The sequence below is a fragment of the Pezoporus flaviventris genome, unplaced genomic scaffold (genome assembly GCF_033815535.1).
Source record: "Pezoporus flaviventris isolate CSIRO_AGI_PZ_B2104156 unplaced genomic scaffold, CSIRO_AGI_Pfla_v1 ptg000037l, whole genome shotgun sequence".
NCBI classification, from domain to species: Eukaryota; Metazoa; Chordata; class Aves; order Psittaciformes; family Psittacidae; genus Pezoporus; species Pezoporus flaviventris.
In genome coordinates, this window is record NW_026892585.1 from 728,120 (window position 1) to 755,912 (window position 27,793).

The 27,793-nt window shown below is 44.2% G+C and overlaps 1 protein-coding gene across 1 annotated transcript in view; it reads right to left on the minus strand.

Annotated features, from left to right (window-relative positions):
- Positions 1–6,446: 6,446 nt before the first annotated feature.
- Positions 6,447–27,793, minus strand: part of STAC (SH3 and cysteine rich domain) — a 63,208-nt gene continuing 41,861 nt past the window's right edge. The window contains exons 5-11 of the mRNA XM_061464324.1: positions 26,384–26,499; positions 22,143–22,224; positions 18,682–18,746; positions 17,660–17,748; positions 16,164–16,215; positions 15,911–16,048; positions 6,447–7,449 (exon numbers count right to left, since the gene is read on the minus strand). Coding sequence (XP_061320308.1) covers positions 7,351–7,449; positions 15,911–16,048; positions 16,164–16,215; positions 17,660–17,748; positions 18,682–18,746; positions 22,143–22,224; positions 26,384–26,499 — 641 coding nt within the window. The 3' untranslated portion in view covers positions 6,447–7,350. The remainder of the gene's footprint in view (positions 7,450–15,910; positions 16,049–16,163; positions 16,216–17,659; positions 17,749–18,681; positions 18,747–22,142; positions 22,225–26,383; positions 26,500–27,793) is intronic.

Consider the following 27,793-nt stretch of genomic DNA (forward strand, 5'->3'; position numbering starts at 1 on the left):
ATGAAGCCATTATGGTCAAACCTGGGCAGACACTGCCTGGACACAGACTGGGAGGTGATGTTTTCTGAGCACCTAGCATTCACCCGCTGCTCCAGTGGTGCTGCTGCAGCCAAAGCTTCATAGTGTCTGCATGGAGCACGCTCTAGATACAGCCATGTCCAGAGTGCCACCTCTTCTGCTTTGCACAAAAGGCATGTAGGTTTGCAGGAGGCAGATTGTCCCAGGTAACACCGTGTGCAGGCTTGCATGTTCCATTGTGCTGCTGGTATTTGTGTGAAGGTACAGCGCAGGCTCTTTGTGGTTCTCTGAGCTCTTTCAAGAGCAGAGCCTTACAAGCTGTGTGAAGAACAGCAATGGGATTGGTGCTACAGTCTCCAAGAAGAATTCTGTCTCTTCCAGTCTCAACATGTGGGACCTTTCACCCTTCCTTTCAGTAGGAAATGTCTTACTGACCAATGAAGATGCATGCCCAGGAATTAAACTGATTTTCTGTTCCTTCCATAAAGCACCTGTGAGCTAGTCTCAGGATGTCAGCAAAGCTGATTTGCCTGCTGTTTGTACTCATAATTCATATGACAGTAGCCTCTAGAGGCCACAGGACCATACACATCTCTACAGAAAAACTGCAACAGATGGTTTAGAAGCTGCATGTATAAGATGATGGATAGGAGTAAGCTAATAATGGGCTATTTTTGTGTATTTACTGTTTTATTACACGGTAAAATGCTCCAAACTATATAGACACTGAAAAAAAGGTATCTGTTCTATTGTCTTTCTTGTCTGTCCCACCACAGTATTAGCTTCCGTTTGAGCTCCAGTGCCATTAGATGAATTACCTCCTCCATGGTTAAAGCAAGAAACTGAGCACATGGGATCTTGGTACTATTTTTATGGGGTAACCTTCTCTTGACACTATAATAGCCTGGGCTTACTTCTTCCCTGTGCAGCTGACACCTCATTCCTGACAGGACTGAGCTTCAAGTGGCTCAGTCAGTTCAGGCAATACTCAGTAACGTGGACAGCTGTGCTTAAGTAAGTAATACATCCCACATGGGCTGTCAGCTTAGAAAAGCTACTGCCCTGCAGGGGGAATTTCTCACTGTACCTTGTTAACATCCACAGGAAGCATTGCCTTTGGCAGGAGGAGAAAAGGCAGGGAGGGGAAACCTTTGCACGACTGAGCACAGCTGATTGGGATGTGGGGTGAGTGAAGGAGAGAGCAGGAGAGCTTTGCTTTTGCCTTGTATTTCTCGAGCCAAAATGTGGAGACAGTAATAAATAAAGTGAATGGGCTGAAAACAGAAGTTGCTCTCCCGTGTTTAGTATGATTCACTTCATACTTGAGCCTTAGAGATCCAGGCTTCTCCCAAAGGCTCAAAGGAAGCTAGAACCTGTTTTTTCCCCTTTGATCCTTGGTGCCATAGGGTAGATCCCTCCATCCCCAATGCTGATAGGATGAGGCTCACAGCAGTCCCTTTGAATGAGGGTTTCCAACCAGTTCGTAGAAGATGCTCATGCAGGCAGGCTGCTGAGCCAGGGTCAATGCCAGCCTTGCCTTTTTGGGGGCAACTTTTTGACAGCAAGCATTTAACAGAATGGATGCACTGGATGGGCCTAAGAGGTTTTTCCTGGCAGGACAGGGTGTCAGGCTCACTCTGTGTGTAAAATGGGAATGGCTGGTGTGCTGGTGAGGAAGGTGCTGCAGCCTTCCCAGCCATGGCAGGACCAGCAGCAGAGGTGGTTTCAGCTTTGTGATGCTCTGTTTTCACCATCTATCTCATTACTGTGAGGCAGCCAGCTCAAACAGGTAAGATTGCATGTTCTGATAACACTTTCAGGATGCCAATTTGTATGCAGAGTGCGGTCCTACCTTCACCTGATGAATGATGTGCATTTTGGAGCAGCAAGTATCTTGACCGCACTCAATGTATTGCATATTTGCAGTTCAACTGCCTGTAACTCTTGGTTTATGTGTTATATGCTTTGTTTAACACAGGTAAAACTTGTCAGGGCTAGATTTCTCTGGGTAGTTGTCTGTCTCAGTACTTATCAGGTACCAATTATGATCCTGTTTAGGTGCTGAGCACTTTAATAAGGAAAAGATCAGTCAGGCCAGATTTCTGAGGGCATGCGTTCTTGCCTTTGGGTTGATGTTAATGAATATAAGATATACATGTGTATCTATATATGTTTATGTGTTGCCTGCATGCTTGCATATAAAATATGAAATTAATCTGATTGATTGACCAAATGACATTAGTTTAGGTAGGTGTTGTACTGATTTCCCTGAGCCACTCAGGAGATGGACAAACATACTGACCTCAAGCAACCCTACTGCAGTTTTTCTGCTCCACCTTTGTGAAGACCCTGCCACGTGTTCATTCCCCAGGCACATAACAATACAAAGAATGGGTTTAAAAATAGCTCTCATGTACCTTTCAGATTTAGATGTTCCTTTTAGCCATGGAACACTCAATGTTGTGATGACATGTATTCCCACCGGGAAACATATTTATTCTCCTTGCTTTGCATGATCTGCATGATAATTTGGTTTAGGAAATGTCTCAAATATGAAACTGAAGACTTGTGTTGGTCTGACCTTATTTGTAATAGAGCAAAGTACAGAAGCAGTATGCATGGGAATATCATTCACACTCCTCCCTCCTGGTATTTTAAACACAACCTAGCATCCTTTGTAATTGTTCACTTTCTTTTGGACTTATTTTCACTTCTATTTGAGAAGTGAATCACCAGTGAACAGAATAGATATATATCTGCTTTTTTGCCTTTTATGTATGAATAAGCAAAGCAACACCCTCCCTTGCCCAGGCCAGTGTTATTCATGTTGGTGGATCGGAGCATCTCAGAATTGTGTCCAGGAGGAGCACTGTGAAATGCCAGTAGAAAATGATCCACAACAAAGCTATTGCCCTAGGCATAGGGTATGTGCATGCTTCTGTTCTTGCTTCTTCTTGCTTCTGTTTTTGGAACTTATGGGCAATCTATTTTTGCAGGCAGGGATAGGGTCATGCTAATATTCTTCCTGTTCAAATTCAAATGTCCTTAAATAGGATTGATTCTATATGAGATTTAAGTTATGTTTGTACTCAAATGAAGAATGTTTTACTTAGGAAGCCACCCTTACCCACCAGCCAGTAAAGGGAACTCTATAGAAGGAAAATGAGGAAAAAAAATGTACTTTGTTTCTCATTTCTAACAACCATGACTGGTAACTTCACAGGCACCGTAGAAAGTACAAGACACATGGTTGTTACAGAGACATACATGTTACACCTACGTATCCAGTAATTAGGGCTAGGAATTCTTCTGCCTTGAGAGTGATGTTACATCAGCAGAAGTCTACATCTGCCCCAGGTTGTCGATGGGTAGAAACGGGCACTTGTGAGGCACAATCTAGCTCATGCAAAAGCAAAAGTCTTCAGGTGCTCAGGTGAACCATAGCACTGAAGTGCATATTATCCTCTTTCCTGGGGAAGCATGAGAGCAAATCGATTTACTCACTTAGATGGAGACATTTACAGTTAGATCAGACAAATGACATGATAGGTTTTGGGGGGAACTTAACATTGACTAGCCTTTTCCAAGACAACAGTTGACCTCCAGTCCCTGTGGCATTCAAGGATTCATTTCACTGTGGATTTCAATGGGGTAAGATTGCTATGGCTTGCTGCATTTATTCAGTGGCCTTTAGGGAAAGAAAGATCTAATTTAAAGGCTCAATAAATCAGCCTCATCTGTGCATATTTAAAATAAATGAGTTAAGTTCATTTTGCAATGACATCTGTCTAGTGTCAGTGTAGACAGCCTACACAGATGGTCACAGTTCTTCCAAACCTCCAGTGTCACTGCTGGCTCTATGCAGGTTCCTCTGACGGTTCTGCGTGCTATATTTAGCCAACTGACTATCAGCAAATAATTGGAAGAAAATGCCTGTGAGCAGTGCTAAAGATGCACAACCTCTGTGGAAGCATCTTAGTTTCCCTGGAGCCATGAATCCGCAGCTGACTGTGCACTGCAGCATCTGTCTCTGAAGGAAGTCAAAATGGCCAAGTGTAGAGAAATGATAATGATAATGAGCTGAGATGCTGTGTCATTTACGGACGGGAGGAGGTGATGGTGATTCAGGCAGTTCATCCTCAGCTTCTGTTGATCAACTCTTCCTAGCGCTTATGAAAGTATTCTGTACCGGTTTTATGCTGCGATGAGATGTGGAGTGGCTAAAACACGTTCTGATGTGCCAGAAACAAATGCTCAAGGTGGCCCCACCACGAAACTTCACCCCGAGTCTACACATGGTGCATACAGTGCAGAAGAGCTACTTCAGAAATGGTTTGCTAAATGTGGCAAATAAATACAAGTGCTGTACATTTTAAATGGGAATGCTCAATAGCATCTGATGACGATGGGTGTAGTGAAGGTTCGTGAAGGTGGATAACTGAATATGATACAGTCCAATGCAAAGAAGCCAAGAAACATACACTTCTATTCTCCTTCCAACCGTCACATAGTTTTTATTAAGCAGAATATTAAATTAAATCTGAACAGCATTTATCTCCTAAAATTCAATTTTTTTTTTCTGAGCACATGTCAGATAAAGTCCATTTTCTGTCTGACTTTAACTGCTTGCTAATGCAGTACCTATGGTGAACTGCATGTGGTAGGAAAAAATGACAGGATACTCGTCTGAATTCAGAGTAAGGCATCCAAAATAAATTCAAGGAAAATTACCTTAATTCAGCAAAGTGCTTTAGCTTTAAGCATGCAAATAGCCAATGAATCACATGCTTAAAGTAAGACTCACGTATGTGCTTCTTGCTAAATTAGGCATTCTACAGATCAAACGGCAGCAATAGCCCAGTAAAAAGACAAAACCCACAAAGATAACCAGGAAAGCTTTGGTTCAGAAGCAATGCTTTCTCAGATGTAATACAGTCCACATAAGGTCTGTTTGTTTTTACTCAGTCACTTTATTATTTATTGCTCAGTATCAAAAGGAATCAAACTGACATTGATTAAAGGCCATTGTGAGTTGTAGGTAATATTCATATAATTCTTTCCATAGTACAATGCACATTGTAGGGATAAACTGAAATCATAGAAGACTGAAAGAGGAGGGAATCACAGTATAATGCAATCGTGTAAACAACAGCACATATGTAGAGATTAATACGGATTTCCTCTGTCCACGTGAGAGGCCTGATCAAAAGTAGCAAATATTTTCATTCTAACAGACCTTGAGTTTTCATTTTGAACGGGTGAATATTAAAAAGTGCATCTTTTAAAGCAGAGCAGATGACTACATCTCCACTGCTTTCCCTCTTGATCTTTAAGGCTTAACAGAATCCTTTGTCCTTGCACCGAGTTTATTGTTGGTTACTTACTTAGGAAAATGAGCTGAGCAAATGTTCATGGTTTGAATTGGAGAAAAAACCCAAACCCTAACATTTATAAATTGCTGATATTGCCACAAAAGATATGAAATCAGCCAGGAGGACATCGACTGGTACAGACCAACTATAATAACTTATGAGGGACCACATTTCAGCAGTTGCCACCCCTGCAGCTTCCTCCTCTGCAATCAAGTGATATGCAAGAGCTGCAAAAGGTGTCTCTGAAAGGTTGTAGACCCATCTCCTCTGTGAACTTCTGGCCGTGTGTAGAGCTGCACCGGATTTCATAAGGCTTTGTGTAAGATCAGCTACTCAAATAGGGCAACTACTGAGACTCAAACTGCCTCAGTACACGGAGGCAGGATGGATAGCTTGGTTTTGGAAACAGTGTCATCTTTGCAAAGGGCCACACTCGCCTGGCAGCATGTGAGTTTCTACTTGTGGTATCGGGATTTAGGACATCGTTTTGGGGTTAATCTCAGTAAAGACTCAAATTCAGTCTCAATCTGGTCAAATAAGGCATGAATTCAGGAGGGAGCTTCGGGATAGGACTTAATCTCCACGTCATAATACATGCTAAGCTGTTTTAGAGGGTGTTTGGTGCAATTACATCCAATTAAATACTTGGAAAATAGGTTCCCTGTCTGGAGTCATCATAAGGCCCCTGCTCTACAACAGGATTGGCACTGGCTGACTTGTACAGTTTGGTCAAGATCCACAGGTCCCACAGGCTGCTTCCTGGGTACCAAAAGGTTCATGCGCCCAAAACGTGTTTGAAGATGGAGGTTTACATGGACAAAACAGATGGAAAAGGTTTATACCAAGGAGGAATTCATGACAGTGCATTTATTGCTGAATCTGCAAAACTTCTATTCAGCAAATGAAGAAGATGCCTTTGGCGTGTGAACACAATACTCAGACAGTGCCTTTCTATCGCGAGTTCTGGATTTCAGCAATCACAGACTTCACTTCCATGTGCAGTCTGCCCTTCCCTGGCATCTTCAGTCTTCCGGGGGCGACTTAATTGTTTTATTGTTTCTTATAAATAGGATTAATATATAAAATCTTTTAAGTGCAATAAACACAGAAAAATAGAAAACATTTCAAGCCTGTGGCTCTCTCCCAGCATTTCTGTATCACCAGATCAAGGTGCAGGAAACACAGAGGGATGCTTCTGAGCAGGTTTGTGCATCGGAGGACCAGCTATTGTGAGCTATGAGAGCAGCCATCACACCCAAACCACGCTGAGAGCTTTTGCTCGTATACAGAGAAAACAAAGGACACACGGGTTCGCTACTCCTTCATATGGGGGGATTGCACAGAAAGAGAAAGCTGCTGACTTTCAGGGCACAGTGCATTTCTCGGCCTGACACGGCTCATGTGGTGGCTCCAAACCGCGCTGCTATGGGACTAAACACCAGGGTTTAAACTGGTCGGTTGATAATGGGACAGAACCACAGCCACACTTCCTACAAGCATTGGACTGCAGTACGAGGACAGTTTGAAAGGTGTTTTTTCCCCCCTCCCCCCTAAACACACACTTCAAACAAGAAAGCAGCCCAACAGGTTTCTAAGACACAAGAACAGGACGTAGGTTTAGTCCTTCGGAACAAACTGTCCGTCTCCATCAGGGTGTAGCAGGCATCCTGCACCAGAAATCAGCCCAGCCTCTTCTTTTCCTTACCTTATTCTTGTTAGTGTCCAAGGACCTCTCATTTCCCTATTGATTTCTGACTGTATTTGCTGTCAAACGTTCCACTTTTCTTATTTCTCAGTGTTGCTGTGGCAGCCTAAATGTCTTTTTCTTCTCGTAGTCGCAGTTTTCTCACTATTTCCCTGAACATCTGCAAGACAGCCCCTCTGGGTTGACACAGTGTGAGATGAGGCAGACAGGCATCGCCAACAAAGGGCTCCTACTGCAGCAGGTGCGTTGTTGAAATCAGATGTTTTCTAAGACGTCTATGGGGACAAAGCCTTTCTTCTTCCCGCTGTATACTTTGATAAAGCCATCATGTTCCTTTTCAGAAGTCACACAAATCTGAAGGCAAAGAAGGTATGAAAATAAAATAATAAACTCTTTGCCACGATCAAAAGCAACAAATTATTCCAGGCTATTTATCAGGTGGGTTAGACTTCCTGCTAGTTATTTCTATAGGTAGGACAATCCCTTTTGGAGTCTGCCTGCTTTGATAAGAAACTCAAACTCACATATTCAGAGAGTCACCTCTCCGCCGCCTCCTCCAAGTGCCACGTTTGCGTAAGAAACATGAAAATCGTTAAGAAATTTGTGCTGGATCAAAGGTTTTGAAACTTGAATTGTGAAGTCTGCTGTAATGATGCAATTTAGTTCTTTGTGTACAAGAGGAATGGGGTATTCCAGATCATGAGCTATCTGGCTCCCTCAACATGTTGCTGGTGAAAATGAATTAGAATCCCAGACTGGTTTGTGTTGGAAGGGACCTTAAAGCTCCTCCAGCTCCAACCCCTGCCACGGGCAGGGACCCCTTCCACTAGAGCAGCTTGCTCCTAGCCCCTGTGTCCAACCTGCCCTTGGACACTGCCAGGGATGGGCCAGTGCCCCAGCATCCTCATCAGCATCCCCGAATTGTGACACCAAGTGGGTCACTTGCAGCAGGTGATCTGAATGCAAGCATACTCTCTTCTGCATGTTCAAGGTACTTCTCAGATGAGCAGTGGGTTATGTTATTTACTCAGCCCTTGCACCTACACGTGCCTGTTTTGGGCACCAAAGTATGTGGTCTGAATCCAGCTCTGCGCGTGTGTTTGCATCACACCTACTCCAAATGGAGGCAGTTGTTGTGAAACCATATGGTCTTTCCAATAGCACAAATATTACATCTTGGTAAAGGTTTGCATTTCCTGAAGACCTTTGTCTTCATGGTATTTTTGTATTTTTTTTCATGGTATTTCATATCTTTGAGCTGGTATTTTATATCTTTGATCTCAGGTATTGCCACCTTAGGGCCCTTTCTGAGACACTTGCGGTAACGGCCAAACCATTTGAAAGCCCAGTGGCACCGGTACTTTAGCCTGGGCACTTCATCTATGCCAAAGAGTTGCATATTTCCTACTGATCAAACAAGGCTGAAAACCAGCCAGAAAACTGATGGTCCTTTTGAGACCAGCTCACTGATTTCTCATGATGTCAGTGCCAGGTCTTCAGAGCCCTCCGTCTGGGCTAACACTCACAAAGGCTCTGTCTGTAGGTATTTACAGTGTTTAATTGCAATAATTCAGAGGGTATGAAATGAAATAAAAATGACCCTATAGTATTCCTGGCTAAATCCATTTCAGCATGACTGCTGTGGATTGCACAGTGACACCTAAACACCACATCTGAAGTCTGGGCCAGCTTGTCCTGCTGTTGTTACATACACAGCATTTACCTTCAACAGTGATGCTGGCAGAGGAAAATGAAAGGTCATAAGAAGGAGGTGAAGCTGCTTCATGTTTGCTGCCTTCAGCACTCAGAAATCCTCAGGTGCATCTTTGTACCAGCAAACAAATGTTTGGAAAGCAAATGGACTCATTAATTTCATTAAGCTACCTACTGAACACTAACTGAACTGGATCCCTGTGGCAGAATGACTGAGCACACCAACAGAGCTGACATACAGTGAAATAAGATGATGTTATCGTTGTTTGGGCTAAATCATATGGAAAGCGTGGGAGGTGTGGAATTGATGCTGTTTAGTTTAGGCTGTGTTGTAAAGCAGCCCAGCCCATTCGCGCGTGATTCCCTAGCACAGCAGCTGCCCCCTCTGCAGTCGCATCACCATTTGAAGCACATACACACAGAAAGGGGTCTCTGACCTCTGAGAGATGTTGGGCTAAGAAAGACTATGGAAACTCCAACAGTGAGAGAAAAAGCCTGCAAAGAAGCACAAGGGTAAGGGTGGCTGAGCGTGGCAGAGTATTCAACACTGGGAAAGAGCATCTTGGTTGAAGGATGCCCCTGCTCAGCTGATCCCTGCTGCTGCGTGGGGAAATGAGCCTTTGCAGCCTTTTGTTTCTGGTTCAAAGGAATGCCTGGCTCCATCACTGTGCTTTCTTCCTAACCAAAGGGGTCTGCAAGACCCCTGGTTTCTGTGTGGGCCAGAGAGTCCCCAAAATAGATCTCCAGAAGGAGATCTGCTCTGCCTGCTGCCACTGTGCATTTCTTGCTTACCCCTCTGCTGCTGTGCAGAATGTATTGTGAGATCAGAGTTTTCAACTGATGTCAGCAGAATGATCTGGGGACAAAAGGCAGATACTGAGCTTTCTGAACACTGCTTTCCTTTATCTTCGGAGTGAAAAAGGATGGCAGATTTGGTCTTTTGTTTAGAGGGGGTTCTTTGTTTCTGTTGCTGGTTTGAGTACTCCTTGATCTAGCAGTGGCTGTCCCCTGCTATAGCAATAACTTCAGATCTTCACTGGGCAGGAGGAGTACAAGGCATTCTGTAAGAACTATATATGAACGCATTGATCTGAATTCTCCCAAATTCCAGCTGAAATTCTCCCACCCTAATGCACTAAGCCTCGCATATGCCGGTGGTCAGAGGACAGAGGTTTTTCCCACTCCCTCCAGGGGAAGGGGATGTGTGGAGGGCAGAACAAGCTTGCCTACAATATGCCGCATTATCCAGGGTCTTGGAATCCACCTGATGGAGCTGTTGCCCTGGTGACAGACGCCAAACCTGATGGCAGCAGCAGTACAAGGTGCCGTAGCTTTGCTTCGGTGCCGCACATGATTTTCTGTGTCAGATTGGAAACTACCTGATAAAATGGGAACTTCTCAGGCTGGCGTGTCCTGGGGGCAAGGCTGCTGGCCTGGCCAGGTAAGGGAGCCACTGAGCAGCCACTCTCCACTAAATTTGGTAGCAACACCAATGGGGATGAACAGCTGGGTTTTTTCCCTGCATCCAGCTCAACAGGTTAGTGATGGAGTAAGCCCCAGGGTAGAGAAATTGCATCTTGGGCTGTTTCTCAGGCATCAGGACTAGCAGAAAGTGGGATCTAATGTCTTAAAGTCAATTCTCAATTCTTTCATCTCACTTAAAAAAACCCCAAACCCAAACCATTCAGACCACAACTGTTGTCTGAACTTGTCAGCATCTGCCTTGAGGATTTTGTTACCCAGCAGTCAGCCTGGAGCACATGGGGGAGATGAGCAATTAGGAAATGATCCTTCAAGCTGCAGGGTCATTAATGCTTTCCTGTTCTTCTAAGTCCCATGCTTTGAATGTGGCCTCAAGTGGCAAATTCTCTGTGTTCAGGAGTAGTCTGAACTTGCTCTAATTTTATGCTGCTATCTTTTGCTTATCCTCTCTCTCCCATATATTTAATGCGTCTGCCAGCCACAGACTGGCTCTGATCACGTAGGGATTTGGTTATAATGACAGTTGCAAGAGCTGTCCTGGAGCCTGAAGACCAGGTGAAGTGCTCTGAAAGCTCAAGTCTTCTGTTTGTAAGAATGAAAGCACAGGGTCACTGTGAGTTTCTACATCTGTGCTGAAGTTCTTGCTTCTGGGAGCTTTGTGGATGGAAAAGTAAGTAGCTCAGTTTTCATAGCCATTTGGTCATAGTGAAAACAATGGTGACAGGGTTTACATCAGTTATTTCATTAGCTTTTAGACGGAGAGCACCAGCTTGTTTTACCTACAGCACTTACTTAGGGCTTTAAATATGACCTGGGCTGAACTGGATGAATGAATGAAGTCACCCCTCCCTGTTCAGCAAGACTGACGTCAATGAAATCAGAGGCAGCAGGAAAAAGGCACTTTTCCCCTTAAGGCTCGCCATGAAGTGCAGCCAGTTATAGCTGTGGAGCACGTGAAGAACTGCAACCTCGCCTGCTGCACTGGGCTTGTGCTTTATGGCATTCAGACCAAATGCATAAGTCACCCTAATGCAACTGATTTGCAAAGGCAGCTGAGTCATGCTCCTGGGAGTTCAGCTTCTTTTGGAGTATCACAGATGAAAGATGTGGGGACATAAAGGAATTCCTGGGCAGTGAGGTGAAAAAAACAGGTAGGGACACAGCATCCAGGCTCATCAGAAGACCTGAGACAAGTAGATCTCCCAGGGCTATAGACCTGGGCTGGAACCCTGCCTTGTTAAACCCAGCCTCATGGATATGTTTAAGCCCATTCCCAGGCTCTCCTGGAGTGGTTGGATCATATCTGCACACAGCTGCTAACATACATGTGGCTCCCTGAAATCCATGTGATGGGTGTTGGGTCAGGGGGAAAGTTTGTCCCTTGGGCTGTGGTGCCAAGGGGACAGCCAGGCTGACAGCTCTGGTTCAGAGGTTGTGCCATAGACCACAGCAGTGGCCTATGGCAGAATCTGGCTGGGAGATGCTTTTCGGTAGCAGGTCTAATTTACATCAGTGATACCATCTCAAACTGGATCTGCTGCACTGGCCTTTGTGTAAACTCACAGTGCACATCTAGATGAGGCAGGGAGTTTCTGACTGAGTGCTGTTACACATGTGGTGGTTTGGGGTCATTTCTATTGCACAAGATGACTTGTGCAATTTAAAATCAATTGTGTTATTCCATCACAAAAAGCCCAGCTCTAAAGTGGTTTGTATGAGTGTGACTCTGGACGTCAGAGGCAGCTGGAGAAGGGCAGGAGTAGCTTGGTTTTAAAGAAGCTATTTCCTTTATTTAAGTAGGGTGTCATAAAAGGAATAAACCGAGACATTCAAACAATAGATTATTATGACTACTTTAAATATAAAGATGACCAGAAAGGTTAGAGGCATTTTAAGAGACACTTTTCCAAACACTGGTGATATATTAAGATGTGGTGGCTTTTTCTTTCATTAAAAGAGGTCAAATCAGAGCCTGTAGTCATGCAAGGAAGCATTTGTATAATGTGTGCTAATGAATTCGGGTAGGCTAGAGCAGAAGTTACAGGCTGGAGACAACATTATATTTCCAAGTGACGGTACAAGCAACCAGAGCTGGAAATTATGCAGCAGTGTTGTGTGTGAAACAGCCTAGAAGAGTGGAAAGCCACAGAAATAGGCTGGGTTCGGTCGCCCTGTTAATACTCTTGCTTTATTGATGTCAGGGCCTATGTGTGCCTCTCTGCCAGAGATTCCTGGTTGAGCCCTGTGGTCCCCAGTCAGCTTCTGAAATGGTTTCAGGACCCACAAATCTGTCAGTGAACCCTAAACCCCCAGAGGTTGCTGTCTGAAGCACTGCTCCCATTCCCCCCCAGGCTGGGTTTCACATTTCAGAATGAACTTCCCGAGGCATCCTTTGGGAAGACAAGATTGCTCAAGATGGGTGAGCAAATTGCGTTGTTTTTCCCTCAGCCCTGTCCTGCAGTATTGGCCTTGCCAGGAAGGTTTGCATGAAGATGGAGCTCAAAATGTTATTGCCAGGGCATGAAACTGCCCAGTGATTCCAGAGGAAGCCTCACCCACTGAGCATCAAACTTTGACAACGTCTCTGCTTGCCTGAAAAGGCTTTTCTTATGGTAGTCCTGTGGCTTTGTTGATGTGAGTGCCTTTTGCCTTAGAAGAACAGACTCCACCTGGCAACATTCATCTAAAGCACAAAAGGGAGAGAGACCTGCAGGGTAAACCATGGAGGGCATCAAGCAGTATAATCCATCATGGAATCCCAGACTGGTTTGGGTTGGAAGGGACCTTAAAGCTCATCCAGCTCCAACCCCTGCCATGGGCAGGGACCCCTTCCACTGGAGCAGCTTGCTCCAAGCCCCTGTGTCCAACCTGCCCTTGAACACTGCCAGGGATGGGGCAGCCACAGCTTCTCTGGGCTTCTGCCTGAGAGCTCATCCCAATCTCCCATCTTTTGGCATGTCATCCTTGCCTCTGTTGTCACAATAGCTCTGGGCTCTTGTTAGACCTTGCAGAATCTGACTCCCTGAATTAACAGTATAAAATCAAGACAATTTGCCATCCCACTGTAACAAGAACTTATTAGCTCAGTTAATGAGGTTTTCTAGCTAAAGTGAGACTTGACATCAATTGGTAGCAATAAATAACCTCCCCTTCTTGCTAACCTGGAATAAGCCAGCACTATGCACATAGTACTTACACTGCATTCACAGCGCTTTGGACACTGTGCCCAGAGACAGCTAAAACGGGTGGTTATATCCCACAGACATCCCCAGATAGAACAAAACAAACAAACAAGCAAACTTCTGCCAAGCTTTTCCCAGAAACCCCATTCAGATGACTTTTCTTCCCCATTCCATCCCTCTGTCTGCTTCACAAGCAAAACAACGGGGAAATAAAGGATTTAAAAAAGAAGAGAAACGGCTGAAGAAAGAAAATTTCACTTTGGAAACATAAATTAATTTTTGGAATTAAAAACAAACCTTCTCGATATCAGACTGGTTTTTGCAATCAGAGATTTTCCACAGTGAAGACAAAGTTGTTCTGTTAAAAACAGAGACAAAAGAGTTGTGCCATTCAGACCGCGATCTCCACGGCAGGCACACGTCCCACACGTTAGGGTCAGGAGACCTTGTGCTCCTGTCCTTGTCCCACTGCTACCTGCTGGTCCTGTGCATGCTGCCAGCTATCAAGGGATGCTCAAAACCAGCAACTTGGATGCCTCCTTTTGGATGATTTGTGCAAGGGTGGAGTGGGATCTATTGGTCCCCCTCCTTTCCCTCTGATGTCTCTGCATTTGTCTGCCTGCCCTATTGTTTAACACCAAATATCTCTTTATCCCTCTGAAGCCTCTCTCACTGGGAGCATTCACATTCAACCTCAGCATTTGCAGGGCTTTGAGACAGAGCTAAGTTCACTAAACAGGAGGAAGCAGAAGACAGGCAGGATGCGTTCATCCCTTTCTTTTCCTCCTGCCCTACCACAGACAATGCTGCGTCCCTGACTACAAGCTCTCTTGTGAGCCTGTTATGAAATAGGGACAATAGGAAGACCTTGTGTTGAGATGAAGCTGCCAGATCTGCCCACTTGGAAACTGTGAGTTTGAGAAATGAGGCAAGAAGCTGGGTTCTTACTGTCTGCAGCAGCAGCTATGCTAACAAAGAGGGTCTGGTACGTCCACTGATGTGAAGGGACTCAGACCCTGAGCGTTCCCTCATGCTGGCATGCCATATTCCCACACTACTGTTCCCCCAAGCTTTACTCTCATATATTGCTTATTCTAGAGCACAAAGGGTGCAAGATCTCTCATTCTGCTTTGGTAACATTTCTTTTCCTCTGTGTGCACATATATAAACCATCAAAAGAGGTGCTGGGTTAGAAAAAGGAAATATAATCAAGCACTGTTCTCTCTTTCTAGCAGCTTCAGGGCTGCCCCATGTACTATGTGCACAGGGGCAGTTAAAATGTATTCTGGTCACTGTATTGCTGTGCCTTCCTCAAGAAAGCTATGTAAAGCCAAGGGTTGTTGGCACTTGTATGGCACAGCAGCAGCAAAGGTATAAATTAACCTTCTCCACAAAAGAAGTGTTACAGAAGTCCTGTGTGGAAAAAATTGATATGACATCAATTGCCAAAGGAAAAGAAATACGTAGTAAAGTGGAAGAACATGAGCCTTCACAAGATGCAGTGAGAACAATCCACCTATTTCATCCAGGTGTCAGAGTACTCAAGCTGTGCTTCACGCTTACTCAGCCATCCTGAGCTTACACCAGAAACCTGACTGTCCCTTAATGCAGGTTTTGAGCAACCTTCTTTTCTCACTTTACCCCAGCAAGTATTCATAGCTGCATTACAAGTCTTCACACTTGGGTGTTTTAATGTTGAACATCACGTTTAAAATCAGATCGAAGGCAAAGCTAACAGTGGTGGCAGTGGCTTTCGCCTAGTGAGCCCAACCAAGGAGCTGCTGAGAGCATGCCAGGGTGGACCCAGCGAGTCCTCACTGTACACGATGTACTTTAACTCACAGTAGCACTTCTAGTTCAGGACAAATTACAGCCCTGTAGAGAAGGTGTACAAGTGGTGACACAAGCAATCAATGATTAAAGATACTTTGCAACTGGTGAATGAGAGTGAAATTAGAGATTTACAGGTTGGTTTGGTGCTGTCTAAACTCAGTTCCTCTTGAAGCCAGACCAATGAGCTGTGTTTGCATCTTCAGGTAAGTTAAGATCTGAGGAGGGAGCCACTATCTTTTAGGTTAGCTCTAATAGTGAGTAGAAACCCAAATCATTTATCAAGCCCACATGCTCTATCTCTAGAAGACTGCGTGTTCTTCAAGCTGTCCCTCTGAAGTCAATAGCAAAGTGCATAAAATGCAAAGTACCTTTATGAATGTCTGGAGTCTGAAAATCTTGGCTATATTAGGCAAGGTGCATACATTTGCACAAGGCCAACACTGCTCTTAACTGGCTATTAGATGCTATTACTGTACAAATAATGCTGTAGTAAAACTGGAGTGAACAGCATCTGCCTGTGCTCATCTTGCACAACAGTCCCTCCAGTCATCGATCAGACTGGTGGATGCTCAAGTCCAGTGGGGATCTGGCACAAGGGAACTTACCTGGTTCTCTTTCAGAGTTATCTGTCCCTGTTCCTTGCAGCCAATGAATGTCCTGATACACCTGTAAATCTTCTCATTGTGTTGCACTCTTTGAACAAAGTTAGCAGGAAAAAATCCAGTTCTGTCATCAATTTTCCCCTGTGGAGAAAACATATAGGCAGAAGAAGGTTGTTAACATAAGTAGCCTGCATACAAGTTCAGTATTGGAAAGAAAACAGGTAAAGGAAACAGGTAAAAACTAATATGCACATACCTTCCACCAGTCTTCATTGGAGTCTTCCAGAAGAGTGATCATATCCCCTGGCCTGTAATTAGAAAAGGAATAGTGGTTAAGATGAGTCTTAATTGTGATGTTACATCAGCTTCCACAATTGCCTTCTAACAGGAAGGAGGTCTTGGTCAATGTACGTGAGCATTCGCTGCAGGTACACTCAATGTAAGCAAGGCTTACTTCAATCATGCAGAAAGAGAGCCTCTGTGTGTTTGGGTTGGATCTTTATTTTGAGACAACATCTGTGAACTGGAATTTTTGCTTCCTGTTTAGTAAGAAACTGTTTAAAATACAGCCCCTATTTGTTACAGGCATTATCTTATTACTTCAAGACATTTCACATTGTTGGGACACACCACTTCATCATCTGTGTTTTCAAGCTGTGATTGCAGAAGGAAGGCAGCAGGAAAATAGTTCTATTTAACTGACAAAGGCAATTAGTCAGCAGGGATATAATTCTGCCCAAGAAAGTCTTTTTGATTTCAATGGGACATATTTACCTTTATAATGTGTGGTGCAGGGTGGTAATTGCTAAGTATCAGCATCCAGCTGACTAGTTCAACAGCAGAGCTAGGAGAATAATTTGGCTGGAAATGCTAATAGCAAAATGTGCTGAGCTGATTGTGTGCAGGTAGTCGAACAGTTACTTGACCTCCTTCCCCCACTGGAAGCACTTCATCAACATTAGCATGTTATTATAATAGCGCTGCATTGTAGAATGTAAGTGGCAGCCCATTTCCAAACAGATTAATGGCAGAAAGCTCTGTCTGCTTGATAACAGGGATTTCTTTGATCTTAATAACGGCTGACCCCTAATTATTCAGCTTTCCCCCCATTCCTTGTTAGGCTCACTGTAGTGTTGAGGTATCAGCCCAAGAGCTTACAAATACACCTGGATGGATACGGGTCCAATTCCATGGGCTCTTGCAGAGCACACGTAGAAGATGTGGCCCTGTCGGGATGTAGCTGGATGTGGGTGCAGTAGCGGGCCTCTTTGGTTTACTTTCCAAGTGGAGAAACAGGCATTCGGTCTTCTACCACTGCACCACCTAAACCAGTGTTTTCCAGCTTTCCCAGAGAGGTGCTGTCACCAGGACAACAGGGTTGCTATTTTTTCTCAAGCCCTTCTTGGGAAGCTGTTCCAATGTGTTTGGAATAATTAAACTCTGCTGAGGGGAGAAAGGAAGCTGCTGAAATCAGCACGAGAGCTGGTGAGGGATTCCTAGTGAAAAATCCTGGTGGACAAACCAAAGCAGCTGAGGACTGACTATTTCCTAGCTGAAAGCCATCTTGCTCCTGAAGTGATGTAAGTGGCTTTGAAACTTTTCCTCTATTGTGTTACCAGCTTTTCACCCATGAGAATGCCTTTGTAGCTACAAATGGATATGTCTATAAGAAGTGTTTAGTACAAATATCAGAATGAAACCTTCCCCATCCAAAGTCACACAGGCCAAAACAACTAACGAATGTTTTGTTACCTCATCTCCAAGTCTTCATTTTCTTGTGGTACAAATTTGTACAAGGCAACATAGGTGTTCATTTGTAACGTGCTTTTATAAAATGGTCCCTTTAAGAAAGAAGAGAAAGACAGATTTCAGTATCTGTCCTGTCCACACGGCTCACTTTGTTAGAGACTGTGAAACCAGGGCCTGTTCTTCCAAGAAATGAGCCAGAATCATCTTATTCCTTTCACACCTCAGAGGACTATGGTCCAGATACACTGTGAACCACTAAGGCAGCAACTATCTTCCCTTAGAAATAAGACTCTTTGAACCCCAAGACTCCAGGCTTCCAAAGAACACAAGCAGAAACCTGCACAAGTAGGTCTTTTGGGTGAGATCTTAAAAATGAGTCTGTCTTTTGCTCTCTGTTGATGCATGACTCTTATGAGCCCAGTAGTGTATCACTCCCATTATATGTTTATTATGCAGGCCTTGTTATGGATGATGGAGGTAGAGCTATACGTACACAGGTCCAAAAGCTAGGGTGGGAAAACCACTGAAACAGAAAGCTGCTTGGGCTGGGCTTCCCCCTGGCTCCACTCTCTCCTCACTTTCTCCACTGGAGGGGGAAAAAAAGGCACCTAAACCAAACCCCAAATGATTTTCCACACCATATCTATGATCTGTTCCTAACGACATGGCCTCCACACTGGATCCTTTATGTTCACAATATCAATTTGTCACAACCAGAACATAAAGGAGTCCCTAACAGGTAAACCAAAGAGCCATCCAGTCCTGTAGATTGCTTCCAACTGTGGCCAGTGGCCCAGAAATGGTGTAGGAACGTGACAGTCAGATACCAGTGCTTCTCCAGAATAGACCCCCAGCAAACCTACTCAAGGGCCTCAGCTATCTATAAAACCAAGACTTTTATTTATATATATGTACATGTATATAAATATATATATACTTTTTATATATATTTTTTTATATATACACATATATATATATTTCCCGTTCCCATTCCCATTGCGTTCCCACAACACGTATGCCCATACCAGGGAATGTATACTTTTTGGTTCTTCTCCAAAGTGTTCTGTGCCGTTTTCAGAGTATGTAAACACTGCAATAAAGAAAAGACACGACACGTTAGGGGTAGTGTAAGACTCTTCACCTCAGCAGCATCACTTTCATTGTGTTAATCTGTTTCCTTTCCCCCTTAATTTCTCTGATCCCTTGTGCTCTCCTCTGAACCCTTCTACACCCCCCCCCCCCAAAACCACATACACTGGCATACGGCACAAAATAACCTGTCCTGAAGAATTTCCAATCCTAACAAATAAACCATTTTCATCAAGTGAATATACACAAGTGCAGCTCTGGGAGCAGAACCTAGGTCCCCTAACTGCATTACTAGTTGAAGTCCATCAGCCTCATCCTCCCACTGAATGCTGGATTTCCATGTTTAGGATGAGCAGTGTTTCAGTTCAAAAGCACCTGCAAATGCATCACTATAAATGACAACTCTGAAGTTCTATGAGTGAAATGGTGAGGTTTCTTGAGAATAGGGAGTTGTGTTTAGACACTGAAACAGCAGTGTTCTTGTAACAAAGACAGCCAAAACAGCAGTGACAGCATGCACAAGACTTGTGCAAACTAGCATGTATCCATGAGCACACACAAGCACATATTCTCTGATAAAATGCAATAATATTGCAGTCATAAAGCTCAATGTGAAGACAGCATGTGAGCTGGTACCTGCAGCGATTAACCTGAGAATGCCCCACGCTGGGTCCATCCACGTGGTCTGACCGCACTGACCTGGGGGCCTCAATCTGTATCTACCAAGTCCTTCTATAGAGAGACCTGACCCTGCAAACTGTCAATCTGCCACCAGTACCAGAGGGAAAACCAACACAAAATGAATGTCCTTTTATCTTCTAGTATAGGGGTGCATGAGTATATCTGACATCTGTAGAAAGGGGTGTAAAATGCTGCTGTGACAAGCTGGCAGTGTTTAAGTCCTACTCAAGTGACTGTTCTTTGTTTTTTTTTGTCCAGAGGAAGAGAAGTTGAGGAGACAAATAGAAAAAGTCCCAGTTAATCATGAATTTGGGTAGCCAGAACATTTTGGACTTGCAGAAAGCCATTCGCCAGACAAAGTAGAAGCACTTTGGCATCATGTTTGGAGTGATATCTGCTTGGTGACAGGATATAAAGCTGAAAGCTAATGCATTATGTACATTATGAGGCTAATGTACAGCCTCATAAGCTGTGGAGCTGACCCAGAAGGCAGAGAGGGAGCTGAAATATATCCTGGGTTTGTAGGGAAGACATCCCTTAGTTCACTTGAGGGGAAAGTGCTCAAATCCCTGTTGATAACAGATTCATACGTGTCACTTGAATCACATTTTGGCTTGCGGGACTTCTGTTACAGATGGCAATTCACAGCAGGGAGGGAGCATAACTGGCTTAGAGGAGGCTGAAGGGCTGGAAATCAGGTATGCCACCTTAGAGCTGTACACTAGGAAGCCTTGCTTCGTTTCTGACTGAAAAAGCCTTCCTTTGAAGTTGTTGTCCGAGCAGTCTGTAGGAGTGATTCCACGGCTACACGTGCTGGGCTCTTTCACCCTTCTGCAGGCTGTGTCTTTTCCATTCTTCCCCTTTCAGGAAAGAGTCCCCAAAGTACCTTTGCCTAAAAATCTTATTTGCAGAAGGCCCTGTTTTAATTAAAAGGGAAAGAAGCGGAATAGAGCTGGTTCACCAAAGCACTGCAGTGGCACTGCCTGCTGAAGGAGCAGGGGACAGCCGAGGAGAACGGAGTGGTGAATCACCCTGCAATAATATATTCAATGCACTTCCTTAAGCGTTTCATCTCTGTTTAGCTCATGGTCCCTGGCTCTTCCCAAATGCCATATGGGTGTGTAGACCACTTCCCCGCACAATAAAACCCCATTTAGTTGCACGTTTGCTTGCCCTAGCAGCAGCCAGCAAAAAAAAAGGCAAAGAAAAAGGAGGGATTTTTTCCAGTGGGAGAAGGCTTTTGCCATCCCACCGCTTGGGCAAACAGTGCAGGCACTCCATGAAAAACCTACCGAGGGGAAACTTTTGGAGCGGCTGATGCATAATTTATACCCTGAGCCTCTGAAGGATGGATTGTGGAAAAGGCAGCGCTGATCAAAGGAATCGCTAATGTGCCGCGGAAGTTGTGTGGAGGTTTGACACATGCTGAGTTTTTAAACTGATCTCTATGAGTAAGTTCCTTAAAGGCCTCTCGGTGCATTCGGTGAATACAGAGCTCAGAGAAGAAAGTTTCTTTGGGTGTCAGAAATGGAGCTCCCGATTGACAGGGAAATGAAAAGTTATCTGGAAATGCAGGATCAAATTAATCTCGGGTGGGCAGGATTAAACAATGAATTCTTTAACCAGGTCAGGTCAGCTCGCACTTGCAAAACAGAGAACCTACATGTATTGCTGAGACAAAGCAGGTAACGTAGATGGTGTGTGCACAAAGTGAGGGGGAGGAAATGACTGAACACAGTGAGCAGTGACAGGACCAGGAGGGGAGAAAAGGAATAAGGAGACAGCATAAAATGGGAATGGACAAGTTGGAGCTGTCATTTTACCTACATGTATTGCTAGCAGCACGTAAAGGGCACTGGGGGTGCTATGAAGAAGAAAAGGATGCTCAAAGTGATTTATTTTGGTAGCGTATGAGATACATGCTAAACCATCAGATCAACTTCTTTAGCAGCACCTGAGATTTAGCAAAGCAGCCTCCAGGTGCTGCCAGAGAAGTTGCTCTGATGGTCTGGACCTGAAGCTTTGCTTAGTGTCCCAAACCCTTCTGCACTTATTTCTTCCCTCACTGAATTCAAGAACAGTGCCACAAACACCAATTTCATTGACTAAGTTTTCATTACTAAGCTCTCTATGGGTATGATGGTCTTGAAACCCCATCACATCAATGCTGTAAAAACATTACTCTGGTACTGCATAGCAGGCAAGGAAATTAGGCTATTAATATTACTGAGCACATACTGTACTTGTACTGAGCTGCAATTATGATCAGGATTCACTGTGTTCGATATTTCACAGACATATGTATATTATATGATTCATCTCCTGTCCCAAAGAGGTTATGGTATACAAAGCCACGTACACAAGTCCAACATATGGAAAAGATTTGGTTTTGTTCCACTTAGCCAATGCTGAACTGCAGCATGTTAAGTGATTAGTCTACAGCCATGTTCCTGAAGTATGGGAGATAGGGAATGGACCTGAACCTTGGCCAGTATCAGGTCTGGACACAGAAACTAAAGAAAATGGTGGCTTGGATTTCATCTGAATGGCAAAAAGCATTCCCCAAACTCTTGCACCAACTTCACCCCCCACTCAACTCCCTGTCTGAAAGCCAGAACGCTGCTAAAATATGGACATGCCATAAAACCCCCATCTGAAATAGGTTGTACACAGGCCTGTACATCTGAAGATGCTCTCCTGGCCTGGCAGCACTCACCGCTGTTGCTGCGCTTCCTGCTTATGTCAAGGGTGCCTGCAGAGCTACCGCCTTCCTCAGGAACTTCTGCCAGGTCAGCTGTCTGCAGGGACAGGAAGAGCAAGATGGGGTGAGCCAAGACCACAGAAGAGCCTTTGGGGAAGGCAGCAGTTGGGTGTTATCAGAGCAGAGCAAGTCAGCCTGATGGGATTACAGAAAACATTGTACCTGGTGATGCACAACAAATACCTACTTCCCAGGGAGCCCAGAAAGAACTCCAGACCAAATTGGCAGCCTGGAGCACAAAAGATTTCTGCAGTATAAAGTGAAATGAAAATCAGGGAACAAAGGATTATGTTAAATTATGTGGTTCTCTGTATAAAACAGAAGGAGCTTGGGGGGATTTGTAGATCCTGCAGGTATACTAAATAGCTATCTACCATCAGACTGGATGTTAATTGAAATCAGTGACTATTAATTTACGAACCCTGAATCCATTATTCAGTAAAATAACTGTAATGTATTGATTTTAGTTCTGTTAACATGCTGTGAAAGAAGGAGCTGGAGTGTGATGGAGTTGGTGAAGTCAGTCTTTAAATATCTGCCCTCACGGGCTTTTTAAAGTCATCTGGTTGGTATGGTTAGGGAAAAATGAAACCCAAGTGGTGGTGTTAGACTTACTATGATTTCTTATTTGTACCACATTAATGTCAATCATGGTTAGGGACCCATTGTTCTAGAGTGTAGGAAAACATGGGTGATATAATCTCAAGCCTCAGAAGTATACTCTGCATAAGGCACTGGATTCCTCAGTTGAGTAGTCAGCTTCTCCATCTATAGCCTGACAGGAACCAGGAGCTGCTCCAAACAGCTGTCTGAATCCGACCTTATGGAACTGCAGTTTCTGTGACATCTTTTGGGTAGAACACCTTTGCTAAAAGTAAAAAACCCAAATGCTGAACTTGAGTCAGGTGCTCTCTCCAATCTGAAAAACTGAACCCTGATGTGCTCCTGAGCTTTGCTTGTTTCTTGTTAACAGGACTGCAAGACACATGCAAGGATGTAACTTCAGTTTTCCATGACACTTTGCAATCGTACTGTACACAAAGGCTCTGTCCATTGCTTTACAGACTTTTGCCTTCTTATAGGAAGAGAAGCCAGGTGAGGAACACCCACTGCTTTTGTTCAAGATCTGAGTTCCTTTAGAGATTTTGATGGGGTTTTGGGGTTTGTTTTAGCAGTGTTGACACTAAGTAAAACCAGGCTGGTTTGGAAAGTACTGCGACAATTTTATTTTCCATATCTAGTACATTCCCAGCTACTTCTCCACCCAAGGATACCAATGAACAAAGAGGTTAAAAGTAGGTTTATGCCTTAGGTATCCTGTGGTTATGTTGCTTCCCCTGCTATTTTAAGAGACTTCCACTTTACTGCTCTGTTCTGCATTGCTTTTAGACACAGCCTTTTGGAGCAGGTCATGTTTCTCTTGCATCTTGCACAAATGGGTCACCCCAGATGAGAAGGCACTGCAGTAGCAATGGGTGCAATATGCAATAGCATGGAGACAGTGCAGAGCTTACCTAGGGAATTCTAGTTGCTGTGTGGAGAAGGGAAACTGGCTTAGATGAAACAGCAAGTGCCAGCCATTTTCCAGCTCATTGCTATGGCATGTTCCTCATTCTTCATAGACTATCTTCATAATTACATGATTGCTGATAATTAGCTTCATATTTTATTGGGTACTACTGCATATGGGATGCTCAGTGGCTGTCTCTTCAGTGCACACCTCATTCAAAACCTCCTGAAGTAACCTCAGTTAACGATTTTACACTCAAGAGCTCTAACAGAAATGACAGCGGGACAAAACTGCTTTTGAGAGGAGCTGAGCTACGAAAAGCTAACGAGAACTGGAATCACGTTTACATCACCTCGAGTGACTTTCTGTATAAATGTGGGTTGCAGCAGCACAGTTTTAAGGAAGCAGTAGGTAGTAAATCTGGAGCATATGGCCCCTTTCCTTTATGGGAAATGCAGAATCCGGGCTGAAAAACCACAGTGGGTGCATCCACACTGCTCACTCATATTCAAAATACCATGGCTAGTTCTCTGCTCTGCCTAGTCATGAACTGCAGTCCTGGAAGCTTTATGGCTGTAGAGACAAGGCATGCTGCAAAGCCTCTGTACCGCTGTGAGCCTCACACAGCTGCTTCTGCTTGGAGAGGAGTGAAGCAACACAGAAGTGAGGACCACTGGGGAAAGAACTTAGTACCTATGTGTTATTAGGTACTGCACATGTGCTGCTCGCTCACATGCTCTGGTGCATTTTTACCTCTGCTCTAAGGGCTCTGTGTCATGTCCCTGCTGTGGTCGCCGCTCAGTGCCTGCTCCTGGGTCACACATCACAGTTATAAAGATCCATCACTTGGATCAGGCTTGTGTCTGCCCCGGTTGTCTCAATCCACAAGCTTGCACTGGCACAAGCTATGGTTTAACATATCTGTTTATTCAGTTCTCTAATGTTCCCTGTTTTCTGTATGCTGACACATGTTATATTCTCTCTCAGCCTCAATACCCTGGAGAAATCCCCATAATGAACTTGCATTCCTCATCCTCCACCCACACCCCACCTAGACGTGATCAGCTCCCTAGGGCAAGCTGATGCAGCAGTCGTGACTTCTACGCTTGAGTTGCCATTCATAATTTAACAGAACACTTTGTGGATTTAGGAAGCAATAATTACATTTGTAGAACTCCTTTCTTCAAAGCAAATTAAATAACTGAAAGAAACGCAACCACAAGGCGAGAGGTGGTGGTGTTACTTCGGGCTTTAAAGAAGAATGGGAATTACAAAACCTCTGTTAAGGCACAAACAAGGGGTGATAGAGGACATGTTGTTTAATAACTTCCTTGCAGATTTCACTTAGTTCTTGTTTAAATTTGCCTGGTTTCTTTCCCATCTGACACAAATGGATGTCTGTTTAGTGGCCACCTATACCACCTAACGTTACAATTCAGTGGGTATACGTTGAAGCGCCAGGGAGATGCTGTACCAAACATGAACAGATAATAGTACAGCTTCAAATCAAACATATAAGTGTTTGCTCTGAGGCCTGGAGACCAAGTGTCATTATGTCTCTGTGCCTGGGGTTTTTATCCTGAGGTGAGAGTGGGACAGATTGTCAGATAATGTGGGTCTGAGTTTTAGATATGACAACCAGTGTTAGCCTCCAGTGTATTCAGGGGTGATTTTGTTGTGCCTTCTTTTTGGTGGGGGGACCAGTGGGAAGGATGTCGATGCAAAAACAAAAGAGCCTCAAGCATATATAGGCTGAAGTCCCTGTTTATGAGAGATGAAAGGGTAGCAAACAGTCTTTCAACACCATGAATGAGCTCCTGGTCTCATGGATTCCAACACTGCTGAAATAACCATTCCTGTAAGGCAGAAATTGGTTATTGTTACTGTTGAGCTAAGTAGGGATTTAGCAAAAGCAGGGCTAAGGGAACTATTGTTTCCCTTGTTCTCTTTCTCCAGTTTTCTGCCTGGCCTTTTATGATAGGAGAAAGTGAATGACAAAGATTAGCACAAAGGCGAAAATCTCCCTGTCTGGACAGAACAAGCTGTGTACACCTGCCTGGAGTTTGGGTTTTGGAAAGGAATCCAGGTCTCTGAGGCTGAGCCTATACTGAGGAGTGGAAGTGTCAGTCTGCTACCTTGTCACAGTGGCTTAGTTTTGTCTGGGTTTGTATTGTGGAGCTTTGGCCTTTTAAATTTAGGCTCTGAGGACTCCAGCCCATTGCCATCATTTGTATGAAGGGTAAATGTATGAATGCCATCACTTGTATGAAGGGTAAATGCCCACCATCAACCACAGGCAGTGTGCATGTACTCCAGCATGACGGTTAAATATCTCTGTTCCACTTTCACACAATCAAAATCAAAAGAACACAATTCCCTTTTCCAATCTGACAAAATAAGATTATTCATTTAATTTGTATTTTCTTTTTTTTTTCCATTTAATTTGTATTTTAATCTTTTTCATTTAATTTGCATTTCCCCCTTTTTCTCAGGAGTCATCTCAATGACATTTCAAACCTCAGTTTGCAATAGCAACGTGTTTCCTGGTCTTACTTTGGAAGCACAGCACGAGATTAGTGTTTTACAGTTTGAAATACAAGTTTTGTGAGCTCTGATATGAACTCCTGTGGGTGAATATCTGCTGCTCCTCCAGAAAGAAAATGGAACAAAGACGTGGGATACTCACAGAATTTCTGTTTGGAGAATCAGACCCACTTCCAGAGCTGCCCTTTTTGGTTTTCTGGGCTAAGGAGGTCCCAAAGCGGAGAGTTTCATACACAGGATCAACCTTGTTTCCGCAGGCTGCAACAGAAGGAGCAAAATGTGCATCAACCCCTTGGAGATACTTCTGATCATGTTCCTGCACCACCTGGAGAAATACCTGCCTCTACCAGCATGCTGGGGTGTATGCTTAGACACGAGCTGACAGATTATCCTGATACAAAGTGTTAGATAACTTGGTGGAATTGGCTTTTGCTAGCGATTTCCTGCTTCTCCCATCAAAATCATCCTCCCCTCATACAGGTTCTTAGGGTCCTGGCCATTGCCTTGTTTCTCTTCACCTGCCATCCCTCTTCTCTAATCACCGCTGATGCTGCCTACACTGAGGTAAGGAAGACAAAGTGCCAGTGACTCCAATCCATGTTTGCTGCCTGTTCCCACCTACCACTGACCTCTTGGATCGCTCTCAACAGCATGCTTAAAGGGAAAAGCCCTGCGTGGTGCCTGAGCATCCTTGTGGTATGGGTGGGCCAACTCCTTTATCCATCTGCATTCAGCACTCCTACTTGGCTAACGTGGATAAACACGATGGCCTGGATCTTCCTTGAAAGACGCTGACATCCCCACTGTGGGGCCATATGAGGTCTGGAGGCAGGCATGAGTAGGTACCTGCTGTTGGGAATGTGCTCCAAGTTGCTCAGCTCAGCCTAGGAGTGACTAGAAAGGAGACCACTCACTCCCACTGGTATATGTCTGTTCAGTTCTCATTGCCACTGTCCCTCATAGCTGCCTCTAAAAGTCGTTTGCCACAGTAGAGAAATGGACATCTTCAGCTAGCACAAGCAAATTCCCTTCACATCCTTTTCCTTATACTTAACACTCCTCAGCCTGCTTTGTGGTACAAGGCAGCAGACATGTACAATACATTATATATGTAGTACTGTGTAGAAGGAGGTAAGTTTTGGCCAGTATACTGAGAAAACACGTGGGATTTGGAACTTTGATGAGAGCAAAGCACACTTCACTTTTAGCCAGAGTTTGCTCAAAACGTTTCTATTGTTTCTGACAAGAATTACATATTTTTTTTAGAAAAAAACTGAGATGAAATCCATTTAATTCTTTAATTTAACCCCCCCTGTTTTCAAACTGCTGAAAACAACACAGCAAATGTCCTCAGAGACCTAACTGTAAGCTGGCCGCCTAGTTTTGGCTTTCATGGTTTGTACTGCCTGGCCAGGGAATTGGGGGGAGAAATTATTTCCTCGAATTGACCCAACTTCTCCATTTCAGAAGGTTTCTTTCCAGGAGTTTGGTATCAGAGCGAGTGAAATCTGGTCTCTGCAATGCTCAGGCAGTGTGCAGACATGGTTAATAA